This window comes from Hypanus sabinus, chromosome 23 (genome assembly GCF_030144855.1).
Source record: "Hypanus sabinus isolate sHypSab1 chromosome 23, sHypSab1.hap1, whole genome shotgun sequence".
NCBI classification, from domain to species: Eukaryota; Metazoa; Chordata; class Chondrichthyes; order Myliobatiformes; family Dasyatidae; genus Hypanus; species Hypanus sabinus.
In genome coordinates, this window is record NC_082728.1 from 10,610,167 (window position 1) to 10,624,915 (window position 14,749).

The following is a 14,749-nucleotide window of genomic DNA, read 5'->3' on the forward strand; positions in this document are numbered from 1 at the left end:
CTGTACATCCTCCCCGTGAAATGTGTGAGTTTCCTCCGGGTGCTCTGGTTTCCTCTCACAGTCCAAAGAAGTACCGGGTAGGTTAAGTGGTCATTGTGAATAGGTTAGGGTTAAATCGGGGTTGTCGGGGGGGGGGGGGGGGGGTTCGGAGGGCCTATTCCATGCTGTATCACTAAGTAAATAAATAAACTATAGGAAACGATATGTCCATTCTACCATGGCCTTGTTTCAATGAGATCCCATCTCATTCTCCTAAACATCAGCGAGTACAGGCCCAGAAAATCAAAACACCCCTCGTCCATTAACCCTTTCATGCCTGGAACAATTCATCCTTTCCAATGCCAACTCATCTTTTCTTAAATATGGGATCCAAGACTGCTCACAATACTCTGAATGCAGTCTGACCAATGCCTAACAAACCCTTCAGCTTACAAGAACAAAAAAATCATTCTCACACGCGTTATCTATTTTATTATTTATCGAGATACAGCGCGGAATTCCAACTGCGCCGTCCGGCAAAATCCCGATTTAATCTGAGCACAGTCGCTGGACAATTTACGGTGACCAATTAGCTTACCAACCAGTACGTCTTTGGACTGTGGGGGGAAACCAGAGCACCTGTGGTCACGGGGAGTGGCAGGAATTGAACCCGGGTCACCTGTACTGTATTACATCGCACTAACCACTTCACTACCACGCCACCCCAGCTGAGCAGGTGTAACAGTCTGCCAAGGTGATTCTTTTGCGTCCAGGAACTGAATAAAATACATTTGCAAGTTTATCCCGTTGATCTTATAATGCAAAATGCCCACTTGTACATTTTACAATATTGTCATACCTTGAAACTGGTAAGTTCCTGCTCAGTAAATCCATGACTGTGAATTATCTTCATCTGCTTTACCAAGGTGCTCTTCCCACTTTCGGCCGCCCCTGCAACACAAGGACACAGACATCAAACAGGAGGTTGGGTAGCCCCACCTTTCCCCAAGTTTGTTCGGCCTCTGGAAAGCTAATGCACTCCAACCCTGTTCTGCGATACAAGAGAGCTTTATTTGTCACACGCACATCGCAACACACAAACGTACAGTGAAACGCATCATTTTGCACCAACCACCAACGCAGTCTGAGGATTGTAACCCACAAATCTTGCCGACGTAGCACCCCCTGGTTTATTAACTTTCTTTGGAAAGTGGGAGGAAATCAGAGCACCCAGAGGAAACCCACGCGGTCACGTACAAACTCCTTACCGGTGGGAAATGACCCCCGCATCGGTAATGGCTGGCGCTGTCAATTACACACACTATAGAAGAGTACAGGCCCTTCGGCCCACAATTTTATGATGACCTCTTAACCTACTCCAAGATCAATCTAGCCCTTCCCTCTTACCTAGCCCTCTGTTTTTCTTCCATCAATTTGCCCTCCAAAATCAACCTAACCCTTCCTTCCTACACAGCCTCACACACAGAATGCTGGGGGAACTCAGCAGGCCAGGCAGCATCGGCAGGTCTGAACAAAGGGTCTCAGCCCGAAATGTCAACTGTACCTTTTTCTTCTTCCCATGGATGCTGCCTGGCCTGTTTCAGTTCTATATTTTTATTTCTGTTCTCGCCCATTCTTTCCTGTTGCTGATTGGTGGGTGAGAGGAGTTTATTCATTCCTCCAAATACTTTCAAATCATGCTCTCTTGTATTAGCCATTTCATTCCTGGAAAAGGATTTCTGGCCTCTCATCATCTTGCACACCTCTCATCCTCCTTTGCTCCAAAGAGAAGCTCTCGCTCATTCAACCCACCTTGATGATCCAGGCAGCATCCTGCACCCTCCCTAAAGCTTCCGTATCTCCCCTACAGTGAGACAATCAGAACTGAACACAATACTCTAAGACACAAGGAAATCTGCAGAAGCTGGAAATTTAAGCAACACACACAAAATGCTGGTGGAACGCAGCAGGCCAGGCAGCATCTACAGGAAGAAGTACAGTCGATGTTTCGGTCCAAGACCTGACATCAGAGACTACAGACCAGGCTGGGGGTGATCCTGGTTGAAACACTGCTTAGAGACTACAGACGAGGCCTGGGGGTGTGGGGTAATCTTGGTTGGTGTGTCTTCCATGGAATCCAATAACAATGTTTTTATTTATTGAGATACAGTATGGAATAGGCCTTTTGAGCCATGCTGCCCAGTAATCCCCCAAGTTAATCCTAGCCTAATCACAGGGCAATTTACAATGACCAATTATTCTGCCAACCAGTCCATCTTTGGACTGTGGGAGGAAACCGCAGCACCCAGCGGAAACCCTCACGGTCACGGGGAGAACATACAAACTTCTTACAGGCAATGGCAGGAATTGGACCCAGGTTGTCCGCAGTGTAATGTGTTGTGCTGACCACTACGCTACCGTGCCAATAGACAATAGGTGCAGGAGTAGGCCTTTCGGCTCTTCCAGCCAGCACCGCCATTCAGTCAGTACCCCGTTCCTGCCTTCTCCCCATATCCCTGGACTCCGCTATCTTTAAGAGCTCTATCTAACTCTTTCTTGAAAGCACCCAGAGAACTGGCCTCCACTGCCTTCTGAGGCAGAGCGTTCCATAGATCCACAACTCTCTGGGTAAAAAAGTTTTTCCTGAACTCCGTTCTAAATGGCCTACCCCTTATTCTTAAGCTATGGCCTCTGGTTCTGGACTCCCCCCAACATCGGGAACATGTTTCCTGACTCTAGCGTGTCCAATCCCTTAATAATCTTATGTTTCAATCAGATCCCCTCTCATCCTTCTAAATTCCAGTGTATACAAGCCCAGTTGCTCCAATCTTTCAACATATGACAGTCCCGCCATCCTGGGAATCAACCTCATGAACCTATGCTGCACTCCCTCAATAACAAGAATGTTCTTCCCCAAAATTGGAGACCAAAACTGAACACAATAGTCCAGGTGTGGTCTCACCAGGGCCCTGTGAGGAGCCAAAGGACCTCTTTGCTCCTATACTCAACTCCCCTTGTTATAAAGGCCAGCATGCCATTAGCTTTCTTCACTGCCTGCTGTACCTACATGCTTACTTTCAGTGACTGATGAACAAGGACACCTAGATCTCGTTGTACTTCCCCTTTTCCTAACTTGACTCCATTTAGATAGTAATCTGCCTTCCTGGTCTTGCCACCAAAGTGGATAACCTCACATTTATCCACATTAAACCTCATCTGCCAATGAAGGAAATGTATTCGATCCTTTAATAAGAAACTAACAAAACGAACAATCTTGAAGTGATACAACTAAAGGAATCCCTAAAACTAACAAAGTTAAACACATTCATCACCCTGACCTACTCCCTAATTCTAAACTGACTAGAATGACTCTAAACAGCACAAACATATAATTAAATCTCTCCACATCTACCACACCCCCGCCCACGTGACTCACTACTATAATAAACATAATGAACACAATTAAAAACAGGCGCATGCCTCTTGCTCCACAGTACTGGACACAAAATGCTGGAGGACTCAGCAGGTCAGGCAGCATCTACGGAGAGGAATAAAGAGCTGACGTGTCAGATGACGACCCTTCATCTGGACTGGAAAGGAAAGGGGAAGAATAAGGATGTGGGGGGCAGGAGGAGCACTGCAGGCTCGAAGGTGGCAGGTGAGGGGAAGGTAGGTGGGTGGGGAAGGGGGGAATGCAGTGAGGAGCTGGGAGGTGATACATGCAAAAGGTGAAGGGTTGAAGGAGGAATTGGATAGGAGAAGAGAATAGACTGTGGGAGAAAGGGAAGGAGGAGGAGCACCAAAGGGAGGGGCAGGTGAGAAGAGAAGGGGTAAGTGGGGAGCCAGAGTGGAGAACGAATAAAAAACGGAGGGGGAGGCCGGGAGAAATTACTGGAAGTTGGTGAAATCAATGTTCACGTAATCAGGTTTGAGGCTAAACAGACGGGATGAGGTGTTCAGCATCGAGGACGAGGTCTCAATACAAGATAATTCAGAATACTAGATAATCTGCAGATGCTGGAAATCCAGAGCAACACACACACAATGCTGGAGGAACTCAGCAGGTCAGGCAGCAACTACGGAAATGAACGAACAGTCGACGTTTTGGGCCAAGTCCCTTTATCAGACAAGCTGATTAAATATAGTTGCAAGTGTAACAGCCACGTAGCCCTGTTGTCTCTGATCTCATCCAGAATCCATTGCTTAGGGATCTCTGAGTAAATTGAGATTGCTTAGTAGGCAATTAATGTGTCAATATAAACACAACAAAGTCTGTAAATGCTGGAAATCCAAAGCAACAAACACAAAATTCCAGAGGAACTCAGCAAATCAGACAGCACCTATGGAAATAAATAAGCAATTGATGCCTATGTGTTACTAATGGGTTAACATTTGAACCATTTCATTTCCTCCCTCTCCTTCTAAAAGTTCGTAGTTTTTGGCATTTTAATGCTCTCAATTAAGTACTGAATGACGAACTTTAAAGACAAATTTTGAAATGAAGTGATGTTTGTGTTGAGAGGCAAGCCAGTGCCCCTCACAAGTTTCTCATTTAGTCCTATAATAGTGTCAGTCATGCTTTCCACCGTCACTAGTATTTACTGAATGCTTATTTGATACACACAATAGTCTCCCTTATTGCCTCATTGGATTATTCTTAGTCAATGAGACAGAAAAGTCAGCTGAAGCTGGTTGCCTCAAATTAATAAATAATAAGAGATTCTGCAGGTGACCGAAATCCAGAGCAACATACAAAATGTAGGAGGGGCTCAGCAGGTCAGAGACAAGCCGGACCATTTAATTCCCGGATGTGTTGGTGCCAAGATGAGGCCACCCTTATCTTTTACCTCTTCTCACCCGCCTATTACTTCCCTGAGGTGCCCCTCCTCCTTCCCTTTCTCCTCGGGTCCTCTCCTTTGAGATTCTTTCCTCTCCAGCCCTCGACTTTTCCCGCCCACCAGGCTTCACGCTTCACCTTCCACCTTCCTATCCCGGCACCCTTTCCAGCCCCAGGGAAGGGTCTCAGCCCGAAATGTCATCTATTCACTTCCATCGATGCGGCCTGATCTGCGGAATTCCTGCAGCATTCTGCAAGTGTTACTTCGGAGTTCCAGCGTCGGCAGTTTACCGGAAAAGCCAGCATCCGTGGGGAGGGGAATACACGGTCAGGCCGAGACCCTTCATCAAATCCTGAGGGGGTAGACCTCCCCCTCACCTGGTCTCACTCATCACCTGCCATCTTGCACTCCTCCCCCCCTCCCCACCTTCTTATTCTAGTTTCCACCCCCCCAACACTTCCTCTCCAGTGCTGATGAAAAGTCTGCGGACCGCTCCATAACTGATGCCTGACCTACCGAGTTCCCCCAACATTTTATGTGTTGACTCAAATTTATGTTTAGCGACTTTAAGAAACTGAGTCTTGATAATCTAAAGAATTTTTTTTAACTTTCTAATCATAAACGATACGCACTGGAACTCAAACATTGGCTACAATACAAAAGTTCTATTATCACTGTCGCCCTTATCACCGCCAAATGACGAATGTTTCCACTGTCAATATTTTCCAATTCATTCACTCGACGGGAGGTCTTTACCCGTTTAAATAATTGGGGTTGTGTTTCAAAGGACATACATGTCACCCCGCGATTCATTTTCTTGCGGGCTTTCACAGTAAACACGACAGAATCATTGCAAGACCGCGCCCAACAAGACGGACAACAGCCATCGTGCAAAAAAAAACCCCTGCAAATACAAAAATAAATAAACAATAAGTATCGAGAACATGAGACGAAGAGCCTTTTAAGTTGTGGCAGCAATTCAGTGATGGGGCGAGTGAAGTTATCCCCTCTGGTTCAAGAACCTGATGGTTGAGGGGTAAGAACTGTCCTTGAACGTGGTGGAGCGGGTCCCGAGGCTCCCGAACCACCTTCCTGGTGGCAGCAGCGAGATCCGAGCATAACCTGGGAGGTGGGGGCGTTGATGGGTGCGACGGCGTTCCGTGGAGATGTGCTCAGCGGTGGGGAAGGCTTTGCTTCACCTACGCAAAATGCATGGAATAATTTGAGAAAGAATGCAAAGCGGGGAGGAGAGAGCAGATACCTCGCCTAAACCACTCCAATGAAAACCAAATTGTGACGGGAGTCAAACCGTAACTATGTATACGGAGCTCAAAATAGCAGGGTAAAAGTAATATCTAGCATTGCCGGCAACCTACACACTGGAACCAACAATCTTTTACTGACCTAGCAGCAAAATTTTCACCACGTTCAACTCTTGTTTGGCATATTCATAGAGAGCGCGGTCAATCTTGTCGCTGCGGAGCCGCGCCTGCCGTTCCTCGGCGCTGCTCTCCGATCCCAGGCACAGTCCCATTGCCGCCGACCATTTCTTCCCCAAGTGGAAGGTAGCGAGCTGAGGTGGGATGAATCTCTCCTGTGCCCCTGCACCCCACCCTCTCTGACTTCAGGAGCAGTCCCTCTTCCCCCCCTTCACTTCCCCGGACTTGCACGTGTCCTCATGTTGCTCCGTCGCGCATCAAAACTTTGTTTCCTTCTCCGCCCGCGCCTCCCGAAAGTTTAAACCGCTGGCGCCCTAGTTACACTAGGAAACATCCCCGGTCAAACTCAGAGGAAATGACGTCGGCCTGTGGAGGCTTCTCATTTTGGGAATGCAGAAGACTAGTTTGCAAAATAATGTTTCTCAATTTAAAAATCGCTTAATCTCCAACTGGATACAAATCTACCTGATACTGCGTCATTAAAATAGAAAACTCACAGCCTCTGTGGAAAGGGAAGCGGAGTTAACTGTTCAGGCCAGTTCTGAGGAAGGTTTAAAATAAACACTAGCCGCTCGTATTTCTGTACTCTGGCTTGCTGAGTGTTTCCAACATTTTCAGTCATTTTCTAAATTTCAGTTTTCGAGCTTTTGCGATTTTATTTCGCTTTTTATTTACTGCTATAGCACGAATGTCGTACAATCGATCTTGTGGTACTTTGGAAAGCAAGCAATTCAAAATAATTTACAGCCAAGTATAATCATTGTGGTAGGAGAAGCAGCCGCCAATTTTCACGAAACAAATATAGACAAGGAAATTGCCCACTTTCAAAACAGTGGGATCTTACAGCAAACGAAAAAGTACCAGTAAAAAAATGGCCACAAATCTCAATTCAAACTGTAGGAGGATATCAAAATGCACTTTCCTGCTAGATCCCACGCAGAGTAGCTGGGATCGAGGATGGTTTATGAAGATACTGTTGCTGAACTTTCCAAGAAATCCTGTTATTTCAGCAGAAGCACTTGTGGAAATAGTAAGATACATGAGATGGAGTACTGTGCCAATGTCTTAGGCAGCCTAGATTAAAAAAAATACTGTATATAGCTTCAGATGGTATGGCCCATAATCATCCATGATGTCTGGGGTTACCTGGAGAGTCAGAAACAAGCGAAACAGCCACAGTCTGCAGAACTGTAGCAAATTCTCCAAGATGCTTGGAACAATCCACCAGCCAACTTTGTTATAGAACTGCGGGACAGTGCACTGAAGAGAATTGATGTAGTTTTAAAGGTCACTCCAAATATTGATTTGATTTAGTTTTTTTTTACTGTTTACTGCTCTTTATAGTAATTTTTTCATACTTAGAAACATCTCATTCCATTACTTTTGAAAGCATCATCACTTTACAGAATTTTTTACATATGCGTAAGATTTTTGCACTACTGTATAGCTTATGTGTAGTGATTTTAAACAAAACCAAATGATCAGTTTGATGCAAGCTGCTCGTTGCAAGTGTATTTTCCTAAGCAGGCTGATCCATAAGCAAATCATCTTCGACACAGCATAAGATCCGCACCAAATGTTTAAACTCGTTAGGTAGAAGGTACAAGAGCCTCAGGGCTTGTACCACCAGGTTCAAGAACAATTACTACCTCTCAACCACCAGGCTCCTGAATAAAGAAGGATAACTACAATCACTCATTGAGATGTTTCCCACAACCAATGGTCTCACTTTAAGGACTCTTTATCCTATTGCTATTTACCTTTATTTGCATTTGCACGGTTTGTTGTCTTCTGCACTCTGGTTGACCTTTCATTGATCCTGTTATAGTTACTATTCTATAGATTTGCTGAGATTGCCCATGTGAAAATAAATCTCAGGGTTGTATGTGGTGACATGTATATACTTATAATAAAATTTACTTAGAATTTATTTTGAAATATGTTCTTCCTGCACATTTAGGTCTACTGTCTTTCAGCCTGTTTCAGATGCATTTATGTTACCTGTGGAACTGACATTAAAGACTTCATAAACTAAAAAGCAAGAATCAGTACTATTCATTTCAACTTGTTATCACTCCCATTATAGAGGGCACAACAGTGCTTTAAATATATATATATATATACAAGCTGTCTATCCAGTTTTCTTTTTCCTTTATTCATTCTCCCCCATATGCTTCCATTTTGTTTTGTAATTCCAAAAACACAAAAATTAATTGGATTGAAAACAAGAGAGCTGGAAGTGCAAGTCTAACTTCATTTTCACTTCAAGTGAGGCACACATATGACATACACAGCTCTTGTGTTTCTGCATATAACTTGCAATAAGTTATTTAAATGAACAAGAATGCTTAATTGAATATATTTACAATATTACTGAAATAATAAATGCACAATTTCTATCTGCCAATCAAAATCTACCCTATCACTTACCTGCCTCTATCCCACCATTCACTATATACTGCTGTTCACTGGCAATCTGTCCCTCTCCTGTGTCAGTCCTGATGCAGGCTTTGACCCAAAACGTCGATCATATCTTTTGCTTCCACAGATGCTGCAGACTTGCTGAGTTCTTCCAGCATTGTGCTTCTTTTTGTAGATTCCTGTAGAATCCAAATTTGGCTGCAGTATGGTGTAATATCATAAAAATTACTGTAAGTTACAGTAAGAAATATTTTAAAAAGTCCTGCAAAAAGAGAGCTAAAATTGAGGTAGTATTCATGATCTGTTGGTGGAGAGAAAGCTGCCCCTTAAATACTGAATGCATGTCTTAAGGCTTCTTTCTCTCCTCCTTGGACGGCAGGAATGAGATGCGGGCACGTCCTGAATGCTGAGGGATTCTGTTGCCGATATTGAAGGATGTTGTCGTTGTGAGTACTTTCTTGGCTGAATCTTGATTTGTGTTTATCACAGACAGAAAATAGATATAAAAAAAACTTTTAAATAGATACACAAGTTGCGTGCAGCCCAAGTAACTAAAAGGGAGCTGGAAGAACAGTAAAAAGATTGAGTCTTACTATTATAGTCAAAGTTAAATTTATTATCTAAGTACATGTATGTTACCTTGAAATTCAATTTCTTGCAGGCATTTACAGGAAAATAAAGAAATACAATAGAATTTAAGAAAATAATACATAAGAAAGACGGACAAAAAACCAATGTGCAAATAAGACAAATTGTGCAAGTAAAAATAAATAATACTGAGAACGTGTTCTAGAGTCCTTGAGAGTGAGTGTATGGGTTATGGAATCAGTTCAGAGTTATGGTGAGTGAAGTTATCCATGCCAGAGATGACCCCAGACACAAAGAATTTATGGAATAAGTCACAAATTTGAGGAGTCACAGATTTCTATTTGATCTCCCATAGCACAGACTGGTTATTAGGGTTTTATTCTTGCTCAATAAAATATTAATGAATCTAATTACAGCAGTTGTGCTGTAATTTTATGTAAAAACATGCTTCAACATTGTCACTTAATTGCAGTGCTGAAGGAATCTTGCATTCTTGGGAGTTTCTGGTGAGGAATATCATCCCATGGAGCGCAGGTAAATTCTTCAGTATTGTGACCAATCCCTTCACTCAGAAGCATAAAAATAGTTCAGTCATTATTTGATCCCACATCCAAAGATCCTCCAAAGTTGCTTCACAAGTTGATAGGATTGTTAAGAAAGTTGGCTTTCATTAGTCGGGATATTGAGTCAGAACCGCGAGGTAATGTTGCAGCTCGATAAAACTTTGGTTAAACCATACTTGGAATATTGTTGTTCAGTGTCAGTCACCTCATTATAGGGAGGATGTCAAAGCTTTGGAGAGGGTGTAGAGGAGATTTACCAGGATACTGCCTGGACCAGAGGCCATGTCTTTTGAGAGGATATGTCGAGCCAACTAGGGTTTTTTTCTTTAGAGCAAAGGAGGACGAGAGGTGATTTGGTAAGCGGCATGATTGAATGGACATATTTTTCTCCCCAGGAGATATAATTGTAAGGCGATTGGAGGAAATTTGGAGGGGGGGGGGGATTATCAGATAGTACTTTCTTTTACACAGAGAGTGGTGGGTGCATGGAATGCTGTGGTGGGGGTGGTGGTAGGAGAAATATGTTAGAGATATTTAATACACTCTTAGGCACAGGCATGATAGAAAAATGGAGGGCTATGTAGGAGGGAGGGGTAGGTTATAAGTTTGGCAGAACATCATGGGCTGAAGGGCTTGTCCTGTGCTGTAGTGTTCTTTGTTCCATGATCAGATTGTTTATGGAAGCTTACTGTGCATAAACTAGCTGCCACAGCTCCCCCATCATAATAGTGACATTCAAAGTATTCTTAAACAACTGGTAAAATTGGTATATTTATCATGGGCAAATTTATTATATTTTATTATTAATGACTTTACACTTTCAAGAAAAGTGGTTTTTATAATCTAAGAAAACTTACAAAACAGGAAACTAAATTCTCACAGAGAATTTGCACTAACAGAAATGCAGAGAATTAAGTCCAAAACAAGTGTACTTATTCTTTAATTAGTCATGTCCCCTTCCTTATCCCACAATGGAGAATGTATGTAACAATAGAAAATATGCATTACAGCGCAGTCATTTTATAGTCCATTATTTGTTAGCCTGTTGGAGCTTTCTTCTGAATTCGTAACACAAATCTCCTGAGGGTTGTACTTTATAATAATTTCCATTTTGCTGGAGGTGTTAAATGAAGCCCAAACCAAATGTTCATGCAATTACACTTTCCAGAGCTGGGCAATCCACTGGTAAAAAGACTTATTATAGCAGTATGAACAAAGCGAGCCTTCCATTATGGTGCACTATTAAAACTATTAGAATTTGAAGTTAAATCAGAGAAACGACTTAACTTATTTTGTGTAATTACCCATTCAGAACTAAGACAGGTCCCCACTTAAACTTATCGACTTTCCTTATCCCTGTGTCATCATCTTTTAATTACCATGATTCAGAGAGTAATAGAAACACAGATCTCAATAGTGATAATAACTTATTGAAAAGAAAATCAGCTGAGTACAACTTCCACACAGAAAGTGTTTGAAATACAAAGGTTAATGAAAGGGGCATATGAAAGCAAATTAACGAGAAACATTTACAGTGGTTTGTTGAAGTTCACACTTCACTAATTCAGAAGCATACCAAATAAAATGAGTATTAGTTTTTATTTGTTGGGTTCCATCCATTTTTACCATTAGACATTTCTCTTAATTCATCACTGGTGTGAAGTTAAAAGTTAACTTTTAACTTCAAAATTTAAAAGTTTTATGGGTACAGGTTTGTCAGGACGTACATTCGTTAAAGTTGTAACTTTTAGAAACAAACATGAAACAGAATACTTAAATTAATTCAAGCAAAATCACCATATTAAAAAGCAAACAAAATAATGGTAAAACAAATTTACAGAACGTAATAAAATATCAAAGAAAAATATTTTCTCTAAGTATGAAACAAAGGAAAAAAATGAGCAAATATTAATTACTTCTGCTTCTGCAGAACACCTGATGATACAAATCAATAAGATACGCTTACATTATAATGTTACTGGTTCAGTTGCAAAGGTCACTCACTCTTAATGTTACTAATTATAGAAATGTGGACATTGAGGGATACATGTACATTTCAAGTGAAAGTAATTCCATAATTTCTAAGTAAATTATGAAATAATATTCCATAATTTCTAGGTAAATTTCTAAGAAAGAAATTTATTTGAGCTGCTTACATGGTTAAGTGCTGGAATACAAACCAGATCTAAAGAAAAATGCATGAATTTGCAATGTTTAATTTTAAGCCCTAATTAAAAGAGAGTTAGGATATAACAGATTTACTATCAGCTTATTGTAGAAATGGGTAACTATAATTTACTGGACAGTATGCATTACAGACCCTTTTGAAATACTATATGGTCCCTTGAAATAACAGTTACCTAAATGAATTTTGCTTCGGAATAATCAGAACTACCAAATATGCTAAGAGAAAAAGAATTACCAGTTCCATTTGTGTCAAATTATTCTTTTAACCACCGAGGACTATTTGTTGTTGGGGATGTGGGTCAGTGGTGAGATGGCCACAAAAGTTCATAATCTTTATTAAATAAACGAGATTTAAAATTGCTTCCTGCACTATGACTGAGGATCATAGGTTAATATGGAGCCATAGAGCACCTAGTTGATACCCAACTATTATTCTAACTCGTCCCATTGACCAGCCCTTCCATATATGTTCCAATCCAAATTTCTCTTTAATGTTGAAATCAAACCTGCATCCACTACTTCCACTGGCAGTTCGTTCCAAACCCTCATGTTCCAGCCTCACTCAACCACAGTGGAAAAAGCCTGCCTGCATTTACCCTTTCGATACCCCTCATGATCTTGAATACCTCTGTCAAATATCTCCTCATTCCCTTACGCTCCATGGAATAAAGTCCTAACCTATTCAACCTTTCCCTGTAACTCTGGTCCTCAAGTCCCAGCAACAGCCTTATTAATTTTCTCTGCACTCTTTTAACCTTATTGATACCTGCAAATTAAATTGATACCATTGTTTAGTTAGTAAACACTAAAATAGTTTTAATTTTAATTGCACCTTAAATATCCTTATAAATAGAAAAAGCAGCATGATACATAAATAAAACTAAATTACCCACAAATATGACAGATTTTTTGAAAAGTCTGCAATAGCAGATCTTTCACAGGTCAATCAAATGAAAATAGAATATGCAATTTTAAATTATATACTTAAAAGATTTTACTGCACTGGACTGTAAACACATTCACTAACCATCTGGATATTTACAAGCCACTGCTTTAGTACACCCAAATGTTCAGACCATTCCTTTGGTGCATCCCATAATTTTAAATTAAAACTATTATTAAAAGTTTTGCCAAGCAAACGCACTGCAAAAAATCTAAAGCACTTAAATCTGGTAGACATAAAAAGAAAACAGTGCTGATGTAAGATCGTTCATTAAATTTAGTGTACTGATGTAAATGCCCATCCTGAATGCACGCTTCAGCACTGCATTACTGACAGTCTTTCCCATCCGGGATCTCTTTAATTTGTTCATCAGCTCTCTTCTTGATTGCCTCGATTGCAGCCAGCTCTTTAGCTTCTTTCTTTTGGTTTCTTGCCTCAAATTGTAACCTTTACACAGGAATGAAAGAAAATGTATTTAAAAATGGGAGCAGAGGTACTGAGTAATACTTATATAACACCAGTAATCACTCAAGAGATTAGCTTGCACTAAGATTCTTAAAACTGGAGAATCTCATTAACCTTAAAATCCAAAGCATTAGAGAATATTTAGACCGTCAGCGCCCTTTCATTAACACTAAACATTTATGCATTTGATCTTGCTTGTTACCCTCACCAACGTTTGTATGGAAAGAAGGCAGATATTCTTCCCCCAATACTGTTGGGTGCATGTTCAGGATTGTAATACACACTCACTTTATCAGTTACACCTGCTCGTTAATGCATATATCTAATCAGCCAACCATGTGGCAGCACTCAATGCATAAAAGCATGGTCAACAGGTTCAGTTGTTTTTCAGACCAAGTATCAGAAGGGGGAAGAAATGTGATCTAAATGACTTTGACCATGGAATGATTATTGGTGGTAGAAAACTGCTGTTCTAGGATTTTCTTGCACAATGATCTCTAGAGTTTACAGAGAATGGTGAGACAAACAAAAAAAAAACACCCAGTAGGCAGCAGTTCTGTGGGCTAAAATGCCTTGTTAATAAGAGAGGTCAGGGGGAGAAAGGCCAGACTAGTTTCAAGGTGACAACACCTCAAATAATCAAATACAGAAGAGTATTTCTGAATGCACATCATGTCAAACCTTGAAGTGGATGGGCTATAGCAGCAGACCACGAACGTACACTCGGTGGCCACTTTATTAGGTATAGGAAGGACTGATTTTTTTTTTCTACTTTATCCCACCATACCAGAAAGAACAGTAACTTAATTTCAATTTAGGATGGGGTACTTGCTGCTCACAATATTATTTACTGAGTCTCAGAATACCAAACTGTGACTAGGTCATTAGTTTGAGGAGAAAGACTATAACCTGCAGGTAGGATACAGCTTCGAGTCAAATGCCACTTTAATTCATCCCATATTCTCAAGCTGAGCTCCATTCCCTCTCTCCTACATTGAGCTACAGCAGAAATCCACACCATGCTTCCATACGTGCTGGCAGCTCGGAATAAATTGTTGCCTCTGTAAAAGAGGGGTGAAGAGAACTCTATCCTCTCCAACATCTTCAGAAGTTTAATTCTTCCGGGACAACACTGTGGACCGAAGGGCTTGTTCCTGTGCTGTTTCTGAGTTCTAAAACCTTGAGAACCAAAAATGCTTTGAGCTGATTATATTGGATAAGCAGAAGAAACATATTCATTAACAATATTCTTTACACTGAGGATCAAAGAGTTAAAACTGCCAATTTCCACTTGAATTAAAATGGCATAACAAAGGAAATGGGGAA

General features: G+C 41.2%; 2 protein-coding genes across 3 annotated transcripts in view; both read right to left on the reverse strand.

Moving 5' to 3' along the window:
* gnav1 (guanine nucleotide binding protein (G protein) alpha v1) overlaps positions 1–6,572 on the reverse strand; it is a 108,273-nt gene extending 101,701 nt beyond the window's left edge. Inside the window, exons 1-2 of one of the 2 annotated variants that reach the window (XM_059948356.1) lie at positions 6,222–6,572; positions 839–930 (exon numbers count right to left, since the gene is read on the reverse strand). In XM_059948356.1, the coding sequence (XP_059804339.1) occupies positions 839–930; positions 6,222–6,351 (222 nt within the window). In that variant the 5' untranslated portion in view covers positions 6,352–6,572. The remainder of the gene's footprint in view (positions 1–838; positions 931–6,221) is intronic. The other variant, XM_059948355.1, reaches the window with a different exon arrangement.
* Positions 6,573–11,413: 4,841 nt separating this feature from the next.
* pcyt2 (phosphate cytidylyltransferase 2, ethanolamine) overlaps positions 11,414–14,749 on the reverse strand; it is a 41,344-nt gene continuing 38,008 nt past the window's right edge. The window contains exon 13 of the mRNA XM_059948365.1: positions 11,414–13,405. Within this exon, the coding sequence (XP_059804348.1) occupies positions 13,285–13,405 (121 nt within the window). The 3' untranslated portion in view covers positions 11,414–13,284. The remainder of the gene's footprint in view (positions 13,406–14,749) is intronic.